This window comes from Oncorhynchus keta, chromosome 27 (genome assembly GCF_023373465.1).
Source record: "Oncorhynchus keta strain PuntledgeMale-10-30-2019 chromosome 27, Oket_V2, whole genome shotgun sequence".
Taxonomy (NCBI): domain Eukaryota; kingdom Metazoa; phylum Chordata; class Actinopteri; order Salmoniformes; family Salmonidae; genus Oncorhynchus; species Oncorhynchus keta.
In genome coordinates, this window is record NC_068447.1 from 46,127,901 (window position 1) to 46,152,813 (window position 24,913).

Below are 24,913 nucleotides of genomic sequence, written 5' to 3' on the forward strand. Positions count from 1 at the left end.
ACTGTACTGGCTCTGTACTGTGCTGCTCTGTACTGTGCTGACTCTGTACTGTGCTGCTCTGTACTGTACTGACACTGCTGCTCTGTACTGTGCTGACTGTACTGTGCTGCTCTGTACTGTGCTGGCTCTGTATTGTGCTGCTCTGTATTGTGCTGCTCTGTACTGTGCTGCTCTGTACTGTACTAGCTCTGTACTGTGCTGATCTGTACTGTGCTGGCTCTGTGTACTGGCTCTGTACTGTGCTGCTCTGTACTGTACTGGCTCTGTACTGTGCTGCTCTGTACTGTACTGGCTCTGTACTGTGCTGCTCTGTACTGGCTCTGTGCTGCTCTGTACTGTACTGGCTCTGTACTGTGCTGACCCTGTACTGTGCTGCTCTGTACTGTGCTGGCTCTGTACTGTGCTGGCTCTGTACTGTACTGACTCTGTACTGTACTGACTCTGTACTGTGCTGCTCTGTACTGTGCTGCTCTGTACTGACTCTGTACTGTGCTGCTCTGTACTGACTCTGTACTGTGCTGACTCTGTACTGTGCTGACTCTGTACTGTGCTGCTCTGTACTGACTCTGTACTGTGCTGACTCTGTACTGTGCTGACTCTGTACTGTGCTGACTCTGTACTGTGCTGCTCTGTACTGTACTGGCTCTGTACTGTGCTGCTCTGTACTGTACTGGCTCTGTACTGTGCTGCTCTGTACTGTGCTGACTCTGTACTGTGCTGCTCTGTACTGTGCTGCTCTGTATTGTGCTGACTCTGTAGTGTGCTGTACTGTACTGTGCTGCTCTGTGCTGACTCTGTACTGTGCTGCTCTGTACTGTGCTGCTCTGTACTGTGCTGGCTCTGTACTGTGCTGCTCTGTACTGTACTGGCTCTGTACTGTACTGGCTCTGTACTGTGCTGCTCTGTACTGTGCTGACTCTGTACTGTGCTGCTCTGTACTGTGCTGACTCTGTACTGTGCTGGCTCTGTACTGTGCTGCTCTGTACTGTACTGGCTCTGTACTGTGCTGCTCTGTGCTGCTCTGTACTGTGCTGCTCTGTACTGTGCTGACTGTACTGTGCTGCTCTGTACTGTGCTGACTCTGTACTGTGCTGCTCTGTACTGTGCTGACTCTGTACTGTGCTGCTCTGTACTGCTGCTCTGTACTGCTCTGTACTGTGCTGACTCTGTACTGTGCTGCTCTGTACTGACTCTGTACTGTGCTGCTCTGTACTGACTCTGTACTGTGCTGACTCTGTACTGTGCTGCTCTGTACTGTGCTGGCTCTGTACTGTGCTGCTCTGTACTATACTGGCTCTGTACTGTGCTGCTCTGTACTGTGCTGCTCTGTACTGTGCTGACTCTGTACTGTGCTGCTCTGTACTGTACTGACTCTGTACTGTGCTGCTCTGTACTGTGCTGACTCTGTACTGTGCTGCTCTGCACTGTGCTGCTCTGTACTGTACTGGCTCTGTACTGTACTGGCTCTGTACTGTGCTGCCTCTGTACTGTGCTGCTCTGTACTGTACTGGCTCTGTACTGTGCTGCTCTGTACTGTGCTGCTCTGTACTGTACTGGCTCTGTACTGTGCTGCTCTGTACTGTGCTGCTCTGTATTGTGCTGCTCTGTACTGTACTGGCTCTGTACTGTGCTGTACTGTACTGGCTCTGTACTGTGCTGCTCTGTACTATACTGGCTCTGTACTGTACTGGCTCTGTACTGTGCTGCTCTGTACTGTACTGGCTCTGTACTGTGCTGCTCTGTACTGTGCTGCTCTGTACTGTGCTGGCTCTGTACTGTGCTGCTCTGTACTGTACTGGCTGTACTGTGCTGCTCTGTACTGTGCTGGCTCTGTACTGTACTGGCTCTGTACTGTGCTGCTCTGTACTGTGCTGACTCTGTACTGTACTGGCTCTGTACTGTGCTGCTCTGTACTGTGCTGACTCTGTACTGTGCTGCTCTGTACTGTGCTGACTCTGTACTGTGCTGCTCTGTACTGTGCTGGCTCTGTACTGTACTGACTCTGTACTGTGCTGCTCTGTACTGTGCTGACTCTGTACTGTGCTGCTCTGCACTGTGCTGCTCTGTACTGTACTGGCTCTGTACTGTACTGTGCTGCTCTGTACTGTGCTGACTCTGTACTGTGCTGCTCTGTACTGTGCTGGATCTGTACTGTGCTGCTCTGTATGTGCTGCTCTGTATTGTGCTGCTCTGTACTGGCTCTGTACTGTGCTGTACTGTACTGGCTCTGTACTGTGCTGCTCTGTACTGTGCTGGCTCTGTACTGTGCTGCTCTGTACTGTGCTGCTCTGTACTGTACTGGCTCTGTACTGTGCTGCTCTGTACTGTACTGGCTCTGTACTCTGTTCTGTACTGTGCTGCTCTGTACTGTACTGGCTCTGTACTGTGCTGCTCTGTACTGTGCTGACTCTGTACTGTACTGGCTCTGTACTGTGCTGCTCTGTACTGTGCTGACTCTGTACTGTGCTGCTCTGTACTGTGCTGACTCTGTACTGTGCTGCTCTGTACTGTGCTGGCTCTGTACTGTGCTGGCTCTGTACTGTGCTGGCTCTGTACTGTGCTGCTCTGTACTGTGCTGGCTCTGTACTGTGCTGGCTCTGTACTGTGCTGGCTCTGTACTGTACTGGCTCTGTACTGTGCTGCTCTGTACTGTGCTGCTCTGTACTGTGCTGGCTCTGTACTGTGCTGGTTCTGTACTGTGCTGGCTCTGTACTGTGCTGGCTCTGTACTGTACTGACTCTGTACTGTACTGGCTCTGTACTGTGCTGCTCTGTACTGTGCTGCTCTGTACTGCTCTGTACTGTGCTGACTCTGTACTGTGCTGCTCTGTACTGACTCTGTGCTGCTCTGTACTGACTCTGTACTGTGCTGCTCTGTACTGACTCTGTACTGTGCTGCTGACTCTGTACTGTGCTGTACTGTCTGTACTGACTCTGTACTGTGCTGACTCTGTGCTGACTCTGTACTGTGCTGACTCTGTACTGTGCTGACTCTGTACTGTGCTGACTCTGTACTGTGCTGCTCTGTACTGTGCTGCTCTGTACTGTGCTGCTCTGTACTGTGCTGCTCTGTACTGTGCTGCTCTGTACTGTGCTGCTCTGTACTGTGCTGACTCTGTACTGTGCTGCTTTGCACTGTGCTGCTCTGTACTGTGCTCTGTACTGTACTGTGCTGCTCTGTACTGTGCTGACTCTGTACTGTGTACTGCTGGCTCTGTACTGTGCTGCTCTGTACTGTGCTGCTCTGTACTGTGCTGCTCTGTACTGGCTCTGTACTGGCTCTGTACTGTGCTGCTCTGTACTGTGCTGCTCTGTACTGTGCTGGCTCTGTACTGTGCTGCTCTGTACTGTGCTGCTCTGTACTGTGCTGTGCTGCTCTGTACTGTACTGGCTCTGCTCTGTACTGTGCTGCTCTGTACTGTACTGGCTCTGTACTGTGCTGCTCTGTACTGTACTGGCTCTGTACTGTGCTGCTCTGTACTGTGCTGCTCTGTACTGTGCTGTACTCTCTGTACTGTGCTGCTCTGTACTGTGCTGACTCTGTACTGTACTGGCTCTGTACTGACTCTGTACTGTGCTGGCTGTACTGTGCTGCTCTGTACTGTACTGACTCTGTACTGTGCTGCTCTGTACTGTGCTGCTCTGTACTGTGCTGTACTGTACTGTGCTGACTGTACTGTGCTGGTACTGACTCTGTGCTGCTCTGTACTGTGCTGACTCTGTACTGTGCTGCTACTGTGCTGCTCTGTACTGTGCTGGCTCTGTACTGTGCTGGCTCTGTACTGCTGCTGTGCTGCTCTGTACTGTGCTGCTCTGTACTGTGCTCTGTACTGTGCTGGCTCTGTACTGTGCTCTGTACTGTGCTGGCTCTGTACTGTGCTGTACTGTACTGGCTCTGTACTGTGCTGCTCTGTACTGTACTGGCTCTGTACTGTGCTGCTCTGTACTGTGCTGCTCTGTACTGACTGTACTGTGCTGCTCTGTACTGTACTGGCTCTGTACTGTGCTGCTCTGTACTGTGCTGCTCTGTACTGTGCTGCTCTTGTACTGTGCTGCTCTGTACTGTGCTGGCTCTGTACTGTGCTGCTCTGTACTGTGCTGCTCTGTACTGTGCTGACTCTGTACTGTGCTGCTCTGTACTGTGCTGACTGTACTGTGCTGCTCTGTACTGTGCTGGCTCTGTACTGTGCTGGCTCTGTACTGTGCTGACTCTGTACTGTGCTGCTCTGTACTGTGCTCTGTACTGTGCTGACTCTGTACTGTGCTGCTCTGTACTGACTGGCTGTACTGTGCTGACTGTACTGTGCTGACTCTGTACTGTGCTGACTGTGCTGTACTGTGCTGCTCTGTACTGTGCTGCTCTGTACTGTGCTGACTCTGTACTGTACTGACTCTGTACTGTGCTGCTCTGTACTGTGCTGACTCTGTACTGTGCTGCTCTGTACTGTGCTGCTCTGTACTGTACTGACTCTGCTGCTGACTGTGCTGACTCTGTACTGTGCTGACTCTGTACTGTGCTGCTCTGTACTGTACTGTGCTGGACTGTACTGTGCTGCTCTGTACTGCTCTGTACTGTGCTGACTCTGTGTGCTGCTCTGTACTGTGCTGCTCTGTACTGTGCTGCTGTGCTGCTCTGTACTGTGCTCTGTACTGTGCTGCTCTGTACTGTGCTGCTCTGTACTGTGCTGCTCTGTACTGTACTGGCTCTGTACTGTGCTGCTCTGTACTGTGCTGCTCTGTACTGTACTGGCTCTGTACTGTGCTGCTCTGTACTGTACTGGCTCTGTACTGTGCTGCTCTGTACTGTACTGCTCTGTACTGTACTGTCTGTACTGTCTGTACTGGCTCTGTACTGTGCTGCTCTGTACTGTGCTGACTCTGTACTGTGCTGCTCTGTACTGTGCTGACTCTGTACTGTGCTGGCTCTGTACTGTGCTGGCTCTGTACTGTGCTGCTCTGTACTGTACTGGCTCTGTACTGTGCTGGCTCTGTACTGTGCTGGCTCTGTACTGTACTGGCTCTGTACTGTGCTGCTCTGTACTGTGCTGCTCTGTACTGTGCTGGCTCTGTACTGTGCTGGTTCTGTACTGTGCTGGTTCTGTACTGTGCTGGCTCTGTACTGTACTGACTCTGTACTGTGCTGCTCTGTACTGTACTGGCTCTGTACTGTGCTGCTCTGTACTGTGCTGCTTTGTACTGCTCTGTACTGTGCTAACTCTGTACTGTGCTGCTCTGTACTGACTCTGTACTGTGCTGCTCTGTACTGACTCTGTACTGTGCTGCTCTGTACTGACTCTGTACTGTGCTGACTCTGTACTGTGCTGACTCTGTACTGTGCTGCTCTGTACTGACTCTGTACTGTGCTGACTCTGTACTGTGCTGCTCTGTACTGACTCTGTACTGTGCTGACTCTGTACTGTGCTGACTCTGTGCTGTGCTGCTCTGTACTGTGCTGCTCTGTACTGTGCTGCTCTGTACTGACTCTGTACTGTGCTGACTCTGTACTGTGCTGCTCTGTACTGTGCTGCTCTGTACTGTACTGGCTCTGTACTGTGCTGCTCTGTACTGTGCTGACTCTGTACTGTGCTGCTCTGTACTGTACTGACACTGCTGCTCTGTACTGTGCTGACTGTACTGTGCTGCTCTGTACTGTGCTGGCTCTGTACTGTGCTGCTCTGTATTGTGCTGCTCTGTACTGTGCTGCTCTGTACTGTACTGCTCTGTACTGTGCTGATCTGTACTGTACTGGCTCTGTACTGTGCTGCTCTGTACTGTACTGGCTCTGTACTGTGCTGCTCTGTACTGTGCTGCTCTGTACTGTACTGGCTCTGTACTGTGCTGCTCTGTACTGTACTGGCTCTGTACTGTGCTGCTCTGTACTGTACTGGCTCTGTACTGTGCTGACCCTGTACTGTGCTGCTCTGTACTGTGCTGGCTCTGTACTGTGCTGGCTCTGTACTGTACTGACTCTGTACTGTGCTGCTCTGTACTGTGCTGCTCTGTACTGACTCTGTACTGTGCTGCTCTGTACTGACTCTGTACTGTGCTGACTCTGTACTGTGCTGACTCTGTACTGTGCTGCTCTGTACTGACTCTGTACTGTGCTGACTCTGTACTGTGCTGACTCTGTACTGTGCTGACTCTGTACTGTGCTGCTCTGTACTGACTCTGTACTGTGCTGACTCTGTACTGTGCTGACTCTGTACTGTGCTGACTCTGTACTGTGCTGCTCTGTGCTGACTCTGTACTGTGCTGACTCTGTACTGTGCTGACTCTGTACTGTGCTGCTCTGTGCTGACTCTGTACTGTGCTGACTCTGTACTGTGCTGCACTGTGCTGCTCTGTACTGTGCTGCTCTGTATTGTGCTGCTCTGTATTGTGCTGCTCTGTACTGTGCTGACTCTGTACTGTGCTGACTCTGTACTGTGCTGACTCTGTGCTGCTCTGTATTGTGCTGCTCTGTACTGTGCTGCTCTGTACTGTGCTGCTCTGTACTGACTCTGTACTGTGCTGACTCTGTACTGTGCTGCTCTGTACTGTGCTGCTCTGTACTGTGCTGCTCTGTACTGACTCTGTACTGTGCTGCTCTGTACTGTGCTGACTCTGTACTGTGCTGACTCTGTACTGTGCTGCCTCTGCCTCTGTACTGTGCTGCTCTGTACTGTGCTGACTCTGTACTGTGCTGCTCTGTACTGTACTGTGCTGCTCTGTACTGTGCTGGCTCTGTACTGTGCTGGCTCTGTACTGTGCTGGCTCTGTACTGTTCTGGCTCTGTACTGTGCTGGCTCTGTACTGTGCTGGCTCTGTACTGTGCTGGCTCTGTACTGTGATGCTCTGCACTGTGATGCTCTGTACTGTGCTGCTCTGTACTGTGCTGCTCTGTACTGTGATGCTCTGTACTGTGCTGGCTCTGTACTTTGCTGGCTCTGTACTGTTCTGGCTCTGTACTGTGCTGGCTCTGTACTGTCCTGCTCTGTACTGTGCTGACTCTGTACTGTGCTGCTCTGTACTGTGCTGACTCTGTACTGTGCTGACTCTGTACTGTGCTGCTCTGTACTGTGATTCTCTGTACTGTGCTGCTCTGTACTGTACTGTGCTGCTCTGTACTGTGCTGCTCTGTACTGTTCTGGCTCTGTACTGTGCTGGCTCTGTACTGTTCTGGCTCTGTACTGTGCTGGCTCTGTACTGTGCTGGCTCTGTACTGTGCTGGCTCTGTACTATGATGCTCTGCACTGTGCTGCTCTGCACTGTGATGCTCTGTACTGTGCTGCTCTGTACTCTGTGTACTGTGATGCTCTGTACTGTGCTGGCTCTGTACTGTGCTGGCTCTGTACTGTGCTGGCTCTGTACTGTGCTGGCTCTGTACTGTGCTGGCTCTGTACTGTGCTGGCTCTGTACTGTGATGCTCTGCACTGTGCTGCTCTGCACTGTGGTGCTCTGTACTGTGCTGCTCTGTACTGTGCTGCTCTGTACTGTGCTGGCTCTGTACTGTGCTGGCTCTGTACTGTGCTGCTCTGTACTGTGCTGCTCTGTACTGTGCTGCTCTGTACTGTGCTGGCTCTGTACTGTGCTGGCTCTGTACTGTGCTGGCTCTGTGCTGTATGGCTCTCTAGTTGTGGATTAGCTAATGCTGTTTGTCTGAAGCTGCTGCTATTCTATTGATCTCAGCAGCAGCTGGCAACTCCAGCCCTGCCTGACTAGGAGCTGTGCCACCCTCTCTGCAGTACACACACACACACACACACACACACACACACACACACACACACACACACACACACACACACACACACACACACACACACACACACACACACACACACACACACACACACACATCACCCTAAAAGAGGCACACACACACACACTACACCCACGCACTACATAGTCACGCTGTAATATATCAGGACACGCCCTTACGCATTTAGCTTCAGTTAAAAGGGTACACACAGCATATGTGAATTAAAAAAAAAAAAAACATTTTTTCACCTTTATTTAACCAGGTAGGCTAGTTGAGAACAGGTTCTCATTTACAACTGCGACCTGGCCAAGATAAAGCAAAGCAGTGCAACACAAACAACAACACAGAGTTACACATGGAATAAACAAACGGTTAATAATACAGTAGAAAAAGTCTATATACAGTGAGTGCATATGAGGTAAGATAAGGGAGGTAAGGCAATAAATAGACTGTGGTGGCAAAGTAATTACAATATAGCAATTAAACACTGGAATGGTACATGTGCAGAAGATGAATGTGCAAAGGAGCAAGATAAATGAATAAATAAATAAATACAGTATGGGGATGAGGTAGTTGGATGGGCTGTTTACAGATGGGCTATGTACAGGTCCAGTGATCTGTGAGCTGCTCTGACAGCTGGTGCTTAAAGCTAGTGAGGGAGATATGTGTCTCCAGCTTCAGTGATCTTTGCAGTTCGTTCCAGTCATTGGAAGCAGAGAACTGGAAGGAAAGGAGGCCAAAGTAGGAATTGGCTTTGGGGGTGACCAGTGAGATATACCTGCTGGAGCGCGTGCTACGGTTGGGTGCTGCTATGGTGACCAGTGAGCTGAGATAAGGCGGGGCTTTACCTAGCAAAGGCTTGTAGATGTCCTGGAGCCAGTGGGTTTGGCGATGAGTATGAAGCGAGGGCCAGCCAACGAGAGCGTACAGGTCGCAGTGGAAGGTAGTATATGGGGCTTTGGTGACAAAACAGATGGCACTGTGATAAACATCCAATTTGTTGAGTAGAGTGTTGGAGGCTATTTTGTAAATGACATCGCCGAAGTCGGTAGGATGGTCAGTTTTACGAGGGTATGTTTGGCAGCATGAGTGAAGGATGCTTTGTTGCGAAATAGGAAGCCGATTCTAGATTTAAATTTGGATTGGAGACGCTTAATATGAGTCTGGAAGGAGAGTTTACGGTCTAGTCTGACACCAAGGTATTAGAACCGTCCAGAGTAGTGATGCTAGTCAGGCGGGCAGCGATCGGTTGAAGAGCATGTATTTAGTTTTACATGCATTTAAGAGCAGTTTAAGGCCACAGAATGAGTGTTGTATGGCATTGAAGCTCGTCTGGAGGTTAGTTTACACAGTGTCCAAGGAAGGGCCAGAAGTATACAGAATGGTGTCGTCTGCGTCGAGGTGGATCAGAGAATCACCAGCAGCAAGAGCAACATCATTGATGTATACAGAGAAGACAGTCAGCCCGAGAATTGAACTCTGTGGCACCCCCATAGAGGCTGCCAGAGGTCCGGACAACAGGCCCTCCGATTTGACACGCTGAACTCTATCAGATAAGTAGTTGGTGAACCAGGCACGGCAATCATTTGAGAAACCAAGGCTGTTGAGTCTGCCGATAAGAATGTGGTGATTGACAGAGTCAAAAGCCTTGGCCAGGTCGATGAATACGGCTGCACAGTATTGTCTCTTATCGATGGCGGTTATGATATCGTTTAGGACCTTGAGCGTGGCTGAGGTGCACCCATGACCAGCTCTGAAACCAGATTGCATAGCGGAGAAGGTACGGTGGGATTCGAAATGGTCGGTGATCTGTTTGTTAACTTGGCTTTTGAAGACCTTAGAAAGGCAGAGTAGGATAGATATAGGTCTGTAGCAGTTTGGGTCTAGAGTGTCTCCCCCTTTGAAGAGGGGGATGACCTCGGCTGCTTTCCAATCTTTGGGAATCTCAGTCAATACGAAAGAGAGTTTGAACAGGCCAGTAATAGGGGTTGTAACAATTTCGGTACATCATTTTAGAAAGAGAGGTTCCAGATTGTCTAGCCCGGCTGATTTGTAGGGGTCCAAATTTTGCAGCTCTTTCAGAACATCAGCTATCTGGATTTGGGTGAAGGAGAAATGGGGGAGGCTTGGGCTAGTTGCTGTGGGGGGTGCAGGGCAGTTGACCGGGGTAGGGGTAGCCAGGTGGAAAGCATGGCCAGCCAATAAAAAATGCTTATTGAAATTCTCAGTTATAGTGGATTTATTGGTGGTGACAGTGTTTCCTAGCCTCAGTGCAGTGGGCAGCTGGGAGAAGGTGCTCTTATTCTTCATGGACTTAACAGTGTCCCAGAACGTTTTTGAGTTTGTGCTAGCTTTCCTAACTGCCTGTGTATATTGGTTCCTGACTTCCCTGAAAAGTTGCATATCACATGGGCTATTCGATGCTAATGCAGAACGCCACAGGAGGTTTTTGTGCTGATCAAGGGCAGTCAGGTCTGGAGAGAACCAAGGGCTATATCTGTTGCTGATTCTATTTGTGGGGTGGGGCATGCCTTATTTAGGATGGTGAGGAAAGCACTTTTGAAGAATAACCAGGCATCCTCTACTGACGGGATGAGGTCAATATCCTTCCAGGATACCCGGGCCAGGTCGATTAGAAAGGCCTGCTTACTGAAGTGTTTTAGGGAGCATTTGACAGTGATGAGGTGTGGTCGTTTGACCGCAGATCCATTACGGATGCAGGCAATGAAGCAGTGATCGCTGAGATCTTGGTTGAAAACAGCAGAGGTGTATTTGGAGGGCAAGTTGGTTAGGATGATATCTATGAGGGTGCCCGTGTTTACAGCTTTAGGGTTGTACTTGGTAGGTTCATTGATAATTTGTGTGAGATTGAGGGCATCAAGCTTAGATTGTAGGATGGCCGGGGTGTTAAGCATGTCCCAGTTTAGGTCACCGAGCAGCACGAGCTCTGAAGAAAGATGGGGGGCAATCAATTCAAATATTGTGTCCAGAGCACAGCTGGGGGCAGAGGTTTGTCTATAGCAAGCGATAACAATGTGAAAGGTGGATTTTTAAAAGTAGAAGCTCAAATAGTTTGTGTACAGACCTGGATAGTAAGACAGAACTCTGCAGGCTATCGCTGCAGTAGATTGCAACATCGCCCCCTTTGGCAGTTCTATATTGTTGGAAAATGTTATAGTTAGGGATAGAAATGTCAGGATTTTTGGTGGTCTTCCTAAGCCAGGATTCAGACACGGCTAGGACATGCGGGTTGGCAGAGTGTGCTAAAGCAGTGAATAAAACAAACTTAGGGAGGATGCTTCTAATGTTAACATGCATGAAACCAAGGCTTTTACGGTTACAGAAGTCAACAAATGAGAGCACCTGGGGAATAGGAGTGGAGCTAGGCACTGCAGGGCCTGGATTAACCTCTACATCACCAGAGGAACGGAGGAGGAGTAGGATTAGGGTACGGCTAAAGGCTATAAGAACAGGTCGTCTAGTACGTCCGGAACAGAGTGTAAAAGTAGCAGGTTTCTGGGCGCGATAGAATAGATTCATGGCATAATGTACAGACAAAGTTATGGTTGGATACAGTGGAGGTAGGCCTAGGCATTGAGTGATGATGAGAGAGATATTGTCTCTAGAAACATCATTTAAACAAGGTGATGTCATCGCATGTGTGGGAGGTGGAACGGAAGGATTAGCTAAGGCATGTTGAGCAAGGCTAGAGGCTCTACAATGAAATAAGACAATAAACACGAACCAGAACAGCAATGGACAAGGCATATTGACATTAAGGAGAGGCGTGCGTAGCCGAGTGATCATAAGGGTCCAGTGAGTAGTGAGGCTGGTTGGAGTCACGGCGATTCAGACAGCTAGCGGGCCAGGGATAGCGAGCATACACAATGTCTTTGTGGTGCTAATGGAAATACGATTCTAAACCATTTTCTTCATGAAAATTGATTCCACACATTTACCTCGGCTCATTGTTTCATTTTTTGGGACATTTCAGTAAAGCTGACCTTTTCAAGATGTTCCAAAATTAACATTAATTCCAGATAAATAGGAATGAATTCATGTTATAATTTCTTGTTGTGACAACTTTTGTGACTCATCCCACGTGGGATGAACCCCTTTGTGGGGGACTAGCTTCTTTCATTGATGTAAGAGAATCGCTAGCAAATGTCAAGAGGTGTAGAGACTGCTGTGTTTGTAACTCTTGAATAAAATGATACTCTCTCTTGCCCTCTTTTTTTCTCTACTTCTCTCTATGCCTACCCGCTCTCTCTCTCCCCCACACCCCTTCTCTCTCCTCCTCCTCTCTCTCCCCCTTCCTTCTCTCACTCCTCTCTGTGTGAAGGTATTGGACCTAATCTCCAGTGACAACCTGAACGTGCCGTCGGAAGAGGAGGTATACCGGGCCGTGCTGAGCTGGGTCAAACACGACGTTGACGGGCGCAGGCAGCACGTTCCCTGGGTAAGATCAAATATGCACCTGTGCAGCTCAGTGTGTATAGCATGACACTTACAATGTCAGGATTGTGGGTTTCATTCCCGCCGCCCACCTCCCATTCCCCTCTCTAGCTGATGAAGTGTGTACGCCTGCCCCTACTGCGGAGGGATTTCCTCATGAGCAACGTGGACACGGAGCAGTTGGTGCGTCACCACTCGGAGTGCAAGGACCTGCTCATCGAAGCCCTCAAGTACCACCTGATGCCCGAGCAGAGAGGCGTGCTGAGCAACAGCCGCACCCGGCCTCGTCGCTGCGAGGGCGCCAGCCCCGTGCTCTTCGCCGTTGGTCAGTGTGCCCCAGACATTACCCACCAGGGTACATACACACACGCGCGTACACATACTTTATGAAGTACTTTCTACCTATAGAGTTCCATTGTTTAAACAGGGATCCTGAATTTGGCCCTTGGTGAAAAGGCTAACCGGTTCACAGATACTGGGAAACATTCAAAACACATAACATTTTAAATAGATGTGATTTGGCAATTATCCAAAATGAGTTTGGAATATTACAGTTCGCGACTACCATCTATAGAATATTTGTTCGTATTTTAACTGAAATGGGACCATCCTCAGCACTGTTGTGCATGTTGTTAGCCATGATGATTATGTGGTTGTTGTCTGTGTGTGTTGTGCCCAGGTGGGGGTAGTCTGTTTGCCATCCACGGCGACTGCGAGGCCTACGACACGCGGACCGACCGCTGGCACATGGTGGCCTCTATGTCCACCCGGCGGGCACGGGTGGGCGTGGCGGCCATAGGAAACAAGCTGTACGCAGTGGGAGGGTAAGAGATGAACTCATCTGACCAACCTTTGACCCCTAGATAGGATGAGGATAGATCTGGATGTGGGTAATAAGTCTTAACCAATGTTGTGCTTAGCTATCTGAAATAGGACTGTTTAACACTGGTATGCTAGTGGTAGTTTTGCTAGCTAGCTAGCTAGCTCGGTTAGGTTAATATGAATGTCTTAAACGTGAGACGAGGATTAGGGGAGATAACTTGTTGTAATCTCATTTAACCGAACACATTGATTGATATTATTTTGTATGATAAGATAAACAGTTGAATGTGGCAGCAGGACTAACATGAGCGTTGTCCTTAAAGTGTAATTATTCAAATTGTGACTTTCAATGCCAAAGCACGTCCCCTCTATCCGAGAGAGGGAAACAAAACTAATACCCTTTGCTTTTGTACATCAAATGAAAGGTAGAACAAAGTAGTATCCAGACTACTATCACTGTCTGGAATGTCAGAGTCTCATCCAGGTGCCCCTGATGGAAATAAGCCACATGACAAATAAATAAACAGATGATACCTTATTTAAAATCCATTTTATTTCAACAAGGTTTATTGTATTTTTTTAAACTGTTAACAAAATACAGTTGTGAAGAATTGCTTAATGAGATTTAAAGAACGAAACCTGAAGAGGTACCAGACACCACTAGTGTCAGAGCCCATCCTCCTATGGTTGGCCTAGGATATGTCCAAAATGGCACCCTATTCTCAATATAATGCACTGTTTTTGACCTGAACCTTTTTGACCGGAGCCATCTGGTAAAAAATAGTGCACTATATAGGGAATAGGGTGCAATTTGGGAGTCATCCTAGACCAACCATAGGAGGATGGGCTCTGCCACCAGTGTCTGGTAAAAAAAAACCTTAAGCCCACTCACTGGCCTCTCTCTCGCTCAGGTATGACGGTACCTCCGATCTAGCGACTGTGGAGTCCTACGACCCGGTCACCAACTCCTGGCAACCCGAGGTTTCCATGGGGACGCGACGGAGCTGTCTGGGTGTGGCGGTGTTGCACGGCCTCCTGTACGCGGCCGGCGGTTACGACGGAGCTTCCTGCCTCAACAGGTCCACTTCTGTCGCTGCTCACTAGGCCTGTAGCGGTTAGTGCTGCTGACCCCGGGAACACATATGCCAGGGTCGGGATTGGGTTCAAATCTAGCCCCGTGCCTTTTTGACTTGGAACCTCTTCTATCTACTGTACTATCTACCCACTCAGGACTTGGACTCCTCCATAATAACTTCGGGACACCGTCATAAATGTTACAGCGTTAACATGTGTAGCTCCATAAAGTGTTACAAATATGAATGTACCTCTAGCTCACTGTCTACAGGGAGACTTCCTTGAATGTCAGTGAATAAATCCGCCACTGGTTGTCTCAACAGATTTTCACTCACATATACAAATACTGAGCTGATTGTTGTGCTCCATCCATGCATGTAATGAGTGTCCCCTCCACCCCAACAGTGCAGAGCGGTACGACCCTCTGACCAGCACCTGGACCTCCATCGCTGCCATGAGCACCCGAAGGAGATATGTCCGTGTGGCCACTCTGGGTGAGCATGTGATGTTCACCTTGGTGTGATAATGTCATCTATTGAGCACGGATATAATGTAGGCTAGAGTGATCTTCCTACTGGGTTCCTGGTTATTATGGGCCTCATCAAACATGTGCGAGCTTTAATCTGGCATTTGGAGCTTGTCATCACGTGACACTCTTGTCTCTTTTTATCATTTTTCTTCTGTTCTCTCTCCACCATCTCTCTCTCTCTCGCTTTTCTCTCTCCCTCTCTCTGTCACTCTGCCATCTCTCTCACTCGTTCTCTCTACTCTCTCGCTCTAGATGGTAGTCTGTATGCAGTAGGAGGGTATGACAGTTCCTCACACCTAGCTACAGTGGAGAAATATGAACCACAGGTAAAAAAAAATAAAAACCGAAACAAACAATGAGATCTCTATCAATATGAACATGTTTCCTGGACCCAGATTAAGCCTATAGAAGAATCTCAACTGAGCATGATTCTCAGTAGCCTGGTAGAACCAACTTGATCGCTGTGTTCACCATCCTATTAAATACAATGGGGAACGTAGCGATTAGGCTGGTCCCACCAGGCTATATTTTCAGTCCGTTAATATGCTTAATCTGGTTAAAACTGGCCCATAAAGCTGAACTTCTGCCCAGATCAAAAAGTAGAACCAACACTAATGAGTCCCTCAATTGACCATGTGACTCCTAACAACCCTCTATGATTGGTCGGAACAGAGCAACGCGTGGACGGCCATCGCCAACATGCTGAGCCGACGCAGCAGTGCTGGGGTGGCTGTGCTGGAGGGCATGCTCTACGTAGCCGGGGGAAATGACGGCACCAGCTGCCTGAACTCAGTGGAGCGGTTCAACCCCAAGACCAATGCCTGGGAGGGCGTGGCGCCCATGAACATCCGCAGGTGGGCACCGCCAGCCACGTCACAATCGCTACCAACCACCTGTGGCTATAACTTCATTACCAGTGCATATATAGAGCCTTCTCTCGCTCCTCATAGGTGCCTTTATATGTACATGAATGCTGCGAATGCATTTAGAATGTATCCCACACAAGTGCCTTTAAGGTGTTATGATGTACACAATACTTGATGCCATTCTGTTATACAAGTGATGAGGTGTTCATTACAGCCGTTACTCACCTAATGATTAGGGTTTCTGAACCCTGCACATGCAGTGGGCCTTAGAGACCAGGATTGGGAGATTTAAATTGGAGTCAAACATGCACATACACACACACACACACACACACACGAACATGAAGACAATCACACACACAAGATCACACACACAGGGAAATAGACGGAGTCAACAGGAAATGAATTGACCAGGGAAACCTGATGACAATGGATGCTCCAGTCCATAAATAAACCATTGTTGTAATCAGCAGTGTGGCTCATATTCATCTAAAAACAGGCCCCATCTAGTCACGGCAAGGTCGTATTCACTACAACCAAACGGAAGCAAACGGGCTGAAACAGGGAGGGACCTACCTGAATTTGACCTGCCTTACTGAGTCTGCATGTTATGCTGCACCCCTTTCCCAGAAGTACCCATGACCTTGTGGCCATGGACGGCTGGCTGTACGCAGTGGGCGGCAACGACGGCAGCTCCAGTCTCAACTCCATTGAGAAGTACAACCCGCGCAGCAACAAGTGGGTGGCGGCCTCCTGCATGTTCACGCGACGCAGCAGCGTGGGCGTGGCCGTCCTGGAGCTGCTCAACTTCCCGCCGCCCTCGTCGCCCACGCTCTCCGTGTCCTCCACCAGCCTTTGACACGGGGCTAGGTTCCGGCTGACCTCAGCCCCCGCCTCGGTCACCGCCGCCCCCGCACAGCCAGGCCCAAGCAAGAGACGTAACTGCTCTGTGTGAAGGGGGGAGGGGGGGGGGGAATGGAGGGGGTGCAGTTAAACAGAGAAGAGGTGATGAGGTTGGAAGAGCGAAGGATGGGGAGAGGGGGAGAAACACAGAGGTTGCTGGTGGATCTTTTGCGGTCTCGTTTCCTGAGGTCTCGCTGTATTACCGTGAAGATACCAGCTCCTAGTCTCTTGAAGAACACGGTAGAGTTTTCCTTGGATAAAGATAAAAACAAACTAAAAAACATCCTCCCTTTATCCCTCTTTCCCTTTGCAATCCAATGCTTGAAACACAGTCTCTGAAGACAGTCACTTTGTGTATCATGTGTACTGTAAATGTCACCATTTTTGCAATAATATATATATGGATATTGAAATGAATTATTTTAACTAAGGAATGTAGCTATAGACTGGTTCTGCCATGCATGCTTATCGTGTCCTGGCCGGCAGGAATAAAAATGTATAGTGCTGCTGAATGTGTCACACTAGGTGGCAGTAACAGCCAATGTTGTTTTACCGTCCAACCCCACAGACGCACGTGGGGAGGAGGGTGAAGTTACCCCTAGACGCTGATCTTGGGTCAGTTTAGCATTTTCCCCACGAATGGTTAAGGTTAGGATTGGGAAAGGGGGAGCTGATCCTAGATCTGTACCTAGGGGAAACGTCACACTGAAAAATAGATCTATTGATACTAGATCTACCGTTACTCAAAACTGTAGATTTGTTGAAATCCCTTTTTTTATATAAAAAAAAACAATTCCGTTGAATTCTATTTCTTATTTATTAAATGTAAAACAATCTATAGCTAATATATTCAGACAATTTCAAAGATGCTTTATGAAAAGCAAATGGACCACTGCTACAATTCAAGAGAGACGTATTGTTTTTATTTTGTTGCGTTAACTTTGTGCATATCATGGATGGAAGTGTGTCATCGAAAATGTCAAAGTGTGACACTGTTAGTCATTCAGTGTGTGCTTGAGAGTTGAGTGTATGAGTGAAGAGAGGATTGATAAGGATGTCTTAAACTGAAGACAATATCAGGGCCGTATTCATAAAGTATCTCCGAGTAGGAATTCTGATCCCGGATCAGGTCATCTCTCTTATTCTGAATGATTTAAAAGGCTACACTGATTCTAGATCAGCACTCCTACTCCGAGACGCTTAACACATACGGGACCCCGGTCAACTGAAATATCTCTTTTATTATTTGTAATGGAAAACAGTTGAAAGATAAAGGTTTATTTTTATCATGCAGTGGTTCATGTAACCTTGAGAGAATTTAGCTGATGCATTTACAGGTCCTCGTGGATATTCTTTTGTGTGTTGGTACCTTGACTGTAATGTAATGTAAGTATATTTTTTGTGTGTTTTTTTTATTGCCATGCCACGTGCATGACACCACCAATGTCATTAATAGTTAATGAGGGCGGCAGGGTAGCCTAGTGGTTAGAGCGTTTGACTAGTAACCGGAAGGTTGCAAGTTCAAATCCCCGAGCTGAGGTACAAATCTGTCGTTCTGCCCCTGAACAGACAGTTAACCTGTTCCTAGGCCGTCATTGAAAATACGAATTTGTTCTTAACTGACTTGCCTAGTTAAATAAAGGTAAAATAAAAATTAGGGCAACTAATGTCCAATACTGTTGTGTGGAAGGCTATGGTATGCAAGCTTGCTTGTCCACTAGCTAATTAGAAGAGCCTAATGTGCTGTATAGATCATTATGAATGATAAACACACACACAGTGGTATCATGCTTCTGGCAGCTTTGAAATGGCTTAAGTGTGTAAAGTTAAAGTTAGCCAGTTAACACAAATGCCACCAATCTGAACACTTTGACACTAACGACGGTCATGTCAATGTAGAACACCTATGGTGCTGTCATTTTGTCTTACATACACTTCAGTTTGTACTTTCACCCATACCTCATCCATGTATTGTTGGATACAGATGTATAAACGTGTGACAACATGTAATATAACTCCAAGCTCGAATGATACTCTGAAACACGTAAGTGAGATAATACCAGGATTCTTTGGTCGTTAAAAGGTGGAGTGGTTAAAATAATGACCCTATTTGTACAAAGTTGATACTGACTCTTTGCCTGAGGTGAAAGAGCTGTGTCAGCCAAGGTAGACTACAACGGGTCCTAATTTGAGTTCTTGACTCAGTCATGGTTAACTAGGTTCAATAAATATGTAGCACAGTGTGATAAGATGTCAAACTTCTGAGAAGTAATTTTTTTCTCCCTTTTTTTTTTTTTAGAAGGATTTTGATTTTCTAGTTTTGTTTTTTCCGGAACAACCCAATATTGGTTAGTTGTAGAAAGACCCCTTAGAAAACAAAGCTCTGTTTGTCTAATACAGATTATTTCCTGAAATGGTGAAGTGTCTTGTTCCCAAAGGGCAAAAGTGGTTGCACTGATATTTTTTGTGACATCACGGTCAGGTTGTATACTGATTAGATGTATTTTTAGCAACCACAAAAAGGACATCTTTAACTAGTTGTAATCTGGTATCTGACCATACAACCAGAAAACACATTTACAACCAGAAAAATAACTCATAACATTCCATGGCAAATTTTGCCTTCTGGGTTCGTGTGAACTCCTTATGTACCATGAGTGAAATCCATGAGTGAAATCCGCACTCAACCACACAAGACCTTGGCTTCCATTTTGTTGATTCAAATATAAATCAGAAGTTACCCAATTTCTTGGATTAAAAAATGTGTGCAATGTCAAAGTGACTGTAGCTTTTTCAGTTAACACATTGTCACATGCATTGTTTATTTATAATATGTTTGTTATATTTATGAGGACACTTGTAAAGTAATTTTGCACTATTGTGAAAATGGAGCAATACACTGTATAGTAAATAAATAAATAGATGTTTTCCGGTGTGAGGACCCGTGTTGTCTATGGATTATATTTTGAACACACAGCCCACTAAGCACAAGATGTTGAAAATATGTCTTCTTTGTTAAAAAGGCGTTAAAAGACGTCTTTGAACCAATTTTGCCTAGTGGGCGCTAGTTCAGTTGAAGGTTGCTTTGCTAACAGCATGTGTGTGTTGCTATGCCCACTACAGTATCCATTTAGTATCGTCCCAGCATGCTTTCCTTTCACACTAATCTGAGTGGACAGCTGAGCACTCTCACTTTACCCCTCATGACCTCGGTCACATAAAATGCACACTCACTCAAATACACTAAGACACATACACAATGTGAATATAAATGCACACACTGATATGAAAAAGTGCATACTATGTTGGTCATTTTTTTTATTAAACTTACTGTGAGCCATCAGAAAGAACTGTTACACTACAACAATCTGCAATAAGGAGTCAAATGGAGGCCTATTGATGTCTTTGGGGGGGGGGGGTATAAATGAATGGTTTCCCTGTAGTCCTTCTGTCCCCTGTGCTGATAGGTGGATGGTAATGAGTTTACAGCCTGGGCCCATAACCGCAGGCACAGCTATGTAGCCAGTCACACAGTGGATCAGAGACAGCCAAGACCCCCTTCACCCCTCCCTGGTCCCTCTGTGACTGTCACCCACTGACATTCCTGTACTGGTGTCGATGGCCAAACGGCCCTTATCTGGCTATGGTGATTAAGCCACCGTCCCTGGAAAAATTGGAGTGTCAACTGTGCCACAACATGAAAGGGTGGGACCCATATGCTTTTGGGGCTGTTGCCTAAGCTTTTTACTTCTGAAAACATCACAAATCCTAATAAATCAATGTAAACTCCTGGTTTATGAAAATGTTATTTAGGTAATATTGGTTATTTTGATGTTCTCTGAAAAACGATGCAGCTTCCTGATTAGGTTCAGGAGGGTTAAACCAGTTTGATAGGAATTAATGTAAAGTCCTTGTCATACTCGTTTATGAACTTGGTCTTGGTGGTAATATAGGTAATTTGAGGTGTGGAATAGGAATGGAGTCATCATTCTTGAAAAAAAAGATGTGGCACCCTGATTACAGGTTCAGAACTGAAAGGGGAAAATGTGTGCGTGAATATCCATTAGACTTGTCACAACAACACTTTGTGATTCACATTCTTGCTCTGTGGAAATCTATGTATGTCAGTGGTACACAATGGGGGAGAGAGTTGCAATGTGTTGTATGTGGATAATCCAAAATGCGGTATTACCTGCCTTGATACATACACGGATACATCACACCCCTTCCTTGAGCCCACCCCCCTTTGTTCATGTTTTTGTTTTAGAACCTTTTTGAGGACCATATATGAAGTGAGCCATGGAACCTTTCAAATATCTTATGACGTCTTCATAGATTCATACGATCCTAAATTGATTGATCTTCTCTTCAAAGACAGTCCAATTAAGATTCCTTTATTGTTCTCCTGTGTGTGAGAACTTTGGCCCGAACGGTTCCTCTTTGACACCTGATGATGGGGGGGGCTCTTACCCAGACTCCATTTTAAAAGGGCCTTGGTGTGACTTTAGCACCCCTGCTGTCACCCACTGAGTCTGGATAAACACAGGCGGGTGGCTTCCTGGGTAGGCCCAAAGTTAAACACAGACCACATATTGGGAGACATCTTCAGTCAGTGGACTAGAAGGTTATGTGAACACATATCTTAAAACCTAGTGACACCCCATCCCATGAACGGGACCGTTGTCATCTTCTGACACTAATTAGCATAACGCAACGGACATAAATATTACTAGAAAATATTCCTATTCATGAAAATCACAAGTGAAATATATTGAGGCACAGCTTAGCCTTTTGTTAATCACCCTGTCATCTCAGATTTTCAAAATATGCTTTACAGCCAAAGCTCGACAAGCATTTGTGTAAGTTTATCGCTAGCCTAGCATAGCATTTTGTCCAGCTAGCAGCAGGTAACTTGGTCACGGAAATCAGAAAAGCAATCAAATTAAATCGTTTACCTTTGATCAGCTTCAGATGTTTTCACTCACGAGACTCCCAGTTAGATAGCAAATGTTCCTTTTTTTCCCAAAATATTATTTTTGTAGGCGAAATAGCTCCGTTTGTTCTTCACGTTTGGCTGAGAAATCGCCTGGAAATTGCAGTCACGAAAACGGCGAAAAATATTCCAAATTAGCTCCATAATATCGACAGAAACATGGCAAACGTTGTTTATAATCAATCCTCAAGGTGTTTTTCAAATATCTATTCGATAATATATCCATCGGGACAATTCGTTTTTCACTAGGACCGATTGGAGCAATGGCTAGCTCTGTATTTTACACGAGAATCTCTCTGGGAGCATCAGGTGACTACTTGTGCAATGTAGCCGCCTATGGGTATTCTTCAACATAAATGCGTAAAACTACGTCACAATGCTGTAGACACCTTCGGGAATACGTAGAAAGCGTAATCTGGTTGATAGCCCATTCACTGCTCAATAGGGACGCATTGGAACGCAGCGCTTTCAAAACATGAGGCACATCAGTTCTGTTATACTCACAGACAATATTTTTACAGTTTTGGAAACTTTAGAGTGTTTTCTATCATAAGCGGTCAATTGTTTGCATATTCAAGCATCTTGTCCTGACAAAATAACCCTGTTTACTACGGGAATGTTTTTTTTCTCCAAAAATGAAAATACTGCCCCCTTAGTCACAAAAGGTTAATAATCTCAGTATACCTGGGTGCCAAAAGTAGATTATTTCATATGTTTACTACTGCTATAGGCCTACACAAGCATTTCGCTACACCCGCAATAACATCTGCTAATCATGTGTATGTGACCAATAAAATGAGATTTGATATGGATCGTACACTACATGGCCAAAGAGACCTGAATGGCTTGTTATTATTACAGTGTGGTGTTAATTGTGGCAAAGCAGCCTATTGCCTCTACCCATTGAGCATGCTATGACACATAATCATAGGACAAAGTTGTGTAAAGCCATCCTTGTTGGGAATAAAGAGATGGTACCTCATTTAGGACCCACTAGAAGAAAAATCCCCATCCAGCAAGCATGAAATACATGACTGTCATCTTGAAAGATATCACATTAAGTAGGTCATTTATCTTCACAAAACTGACCTAATTGAATGATTGTATATTACTATTTACGTTTAGTTTTAGAAGTTTGATATGATGATTGGGTAGCTGTTAGGTGTGCCCAGTGCCCTACATTAACAGAAAATATGTAGGCCTGTTTATCAGGGTTTGGATTGCTTTTTGGCACTTAGCGATTTTATTTTATTTTCCACGGTATCACGTCTTTGTGTAGGACAGTTTATGCACTTCAGCAGAAATGCAATCGAAACCCGACAGAGACCGGAGTGACCGCAGAGAAATTTCCCGAACTGTCAGTTTTCATAAGGAGCGCTGCTTCCTTCTGGGATATGCGCGTTGGACTGGAGTGCGCACGGTGACTGCATGGGTGAGTCACCATTTGGTGTGCAGTTGCTGACATGCGCGCACATTTATTTTTCCATGACATCCTATGATAGACTCACTCATCCGTCACACACACTAGACTACACAGTCAATAAATCGCTTCAGATTTTGGTATATACCTGCCAACTCGTGGTTGGCTTGTCTGCTCCGGGGGAGTTATAACTATAAAAGGCTGTAATGTAGGTGAAACACTTTTACAAACTCCACTGCCTCATCAATTAGAAAATACTTTTTACGTTATTTTATGCTTGACAAGTTTCATTTTTATTTGTATTCATACTAAGATAAGGGAATAATAAGAGACTAGAGGGCACTATTTGTTAGGGTACTTATGTGGCTTGGCATAGAGTATCAGTCATTGTATGCAACATCATTACAATTGGCTCATTCATCCACTCGCCCCTGTAATTATTCCTCAGCTCCTTCCTGTAAAATGAGAATGTGTTCTCAGTCAACTTACCTGGTAAAATAAGGGTAAAATAAAATAAATAAATACAATTAGGCTACATCAGAAAAGTAATGGACAGCCTCTAGTTTTTTTTCTCACTCAATGTTACATCTGAAACATACCATGGCTGCTTGTCTCTATCAAATTACAGCTATACACCACATTCCCCCTTGATTAAATTATTCATGCTTGAGTAGCACCTAACCTTGTTATGGTAAATGTGGCTTTTCAGACAGACTTTAGATTGCCATCTTGAAGAGTGGAGATTCCCAATAGTGTGTTTAACTAGGATGATGACTGATTAGTGCCTGGGGTGAATCCATTGCCATGACATTTAAAGCCCAGTCATGGACAGAAACTGGAATTAAAGCCTAGGGATGTGGGATGACCCACAGGCGATCATTAGTTTGTGACTCACTGTCTGATTGACCCGAGAAACAATCACCGTCTATTTAAGAAATGTTGTTTTGGGGGAATAATTTTGAAAGGAAAATTGTAGGTTTTTCAGTATGACAAAGATGTGCCCTCTCTACTCATAATAACCTCTAATTATGCTTTTATGAAATCCGGGAAACAGTTGCATCGTTCCTAGTCCTGAAGTATAATAGCAGATACTTTGTTTCGCTTTTGTTTCACTTTTCCTCTGCTCCACGTTAGTGTGAATGACAATGAAATTCACCTGGCTGGTTCTTTTGATAAATCAAACAGGATATCATTTGTCTAATGTGTTCTTTTAGGTAAACAGGAGCTTGTGTATACCAAACGGCATCCTGCTGAAACGGTACATTCCCCCTATCCCACACTGACCGGTAACTGCTTCAGCATTGGATCGTGAGGATGGATTTCATTTAAATGTGGGACTGTATTTCATATGCAACAATCATACAAGGCTTAAACAGTGCACACATATGAGAGACAAATGGGTCAAATACAGTAATTACATCATATTCTCATGGTCTGCTGTACAAGTATGATATCTTCATTTTTGTCAAATGTCATGTAATATACTCATTTTAAGTTAATATTGGGTCTAAAGTGATGTTTTCAAAAATATAGTGTTTTCTCAACACTGATTATATTAACACGTTTCTTTCCTTTGTTGACCCATGTGGCTCAGTTGGAAGAGCATGGTGCTTGCAACCTCAAGGTTGTGGGTTCGATCGGATGGCACTGTTATGGACTGCATCCAATTTGCTGAGTAAAGTGTTGGAGGGTTTGTTTGGCAGCATGAGTGAAGGAGGCTTTGTTGCCAAATAGGACGCCGATTCTTGATTTAACTTTGGATTGGAAATGCTTAATGTGAGTCTGGAAGGAGAGTTTACCATCTAGCCAGACACCTAGGTATTTATAGTTGTCCACATATTATAACACGGAACCATCAAGAGTACTGATGCTCGTCGGGCGGGCAGGTTGCGGGCAGTGATCGGTTGAAGAGCATGCATTTAATTTGACTAGTATTTAAGAGCAGCTGGAGGCCACAGAAGGAGTGTTGTATGCCGTTTTTTTTTTTGGCCTAGCGTCGTCCGGGTTAGGGTTTGACCGGGGTTGGCCGTCATTGTAAATATGAATTTGTTCTTAACTGACTTGCGTAGTTAAATAAAGGTAAAATAAATTAACATTACATACATTTCAGA

At 46.1% G+C, this 24,913-nt stretch overlaps 1 protein-coding gene across 3 annotated transcripts in view; it reads left to right on the plus strand.

The window, feature by feature from the left end:
* The window catches only part of LOC118360199 (kelch-like protein 17), a 45,208-nt gene extending 25,878 nt beyond the window's left edge, over positions 1–19,330 (plus strand). For all 3 annotated transcript variants that reach the window (XM_035739446.2, XM_035739444.2, XM_035739445.2), the window contains 8 exons: positions 12,083–12,199; positions 12,307–12,520; positions 12,875–13,019; positions 13,929–14,096; positions 14,497–14,585; positions 14,873–14,946; positions 15,293–15,474; positions 16,117–19,330. In XM_035739446.2, coding sequence (XP_035595339.1) covers positions 12,083–12,199; positions 12,307–12,520; positions 12,875–13,019; positions 13,929–14,096; positions 14,497–14,585; positions 14,873–14,946; positions 15,293–15,474; positions 16,117–16,345 — 1,218 coding nt within the window. In that variant the 3' untranslated portion in view covers positions 16,346–19,330. The remainder of the gene's footprint in view (positions 1–12,082; positions 12,200–12,306; positions 12,521–12,874; positions 13,020–13,928; positions 14,097–14,496; positions 14,586–14,872; positions 14,947–15,292; positions 15,475–16,116) is intronic.
* Positions 19,331–24,913: the final 5,583 nt, after the last annotated feature.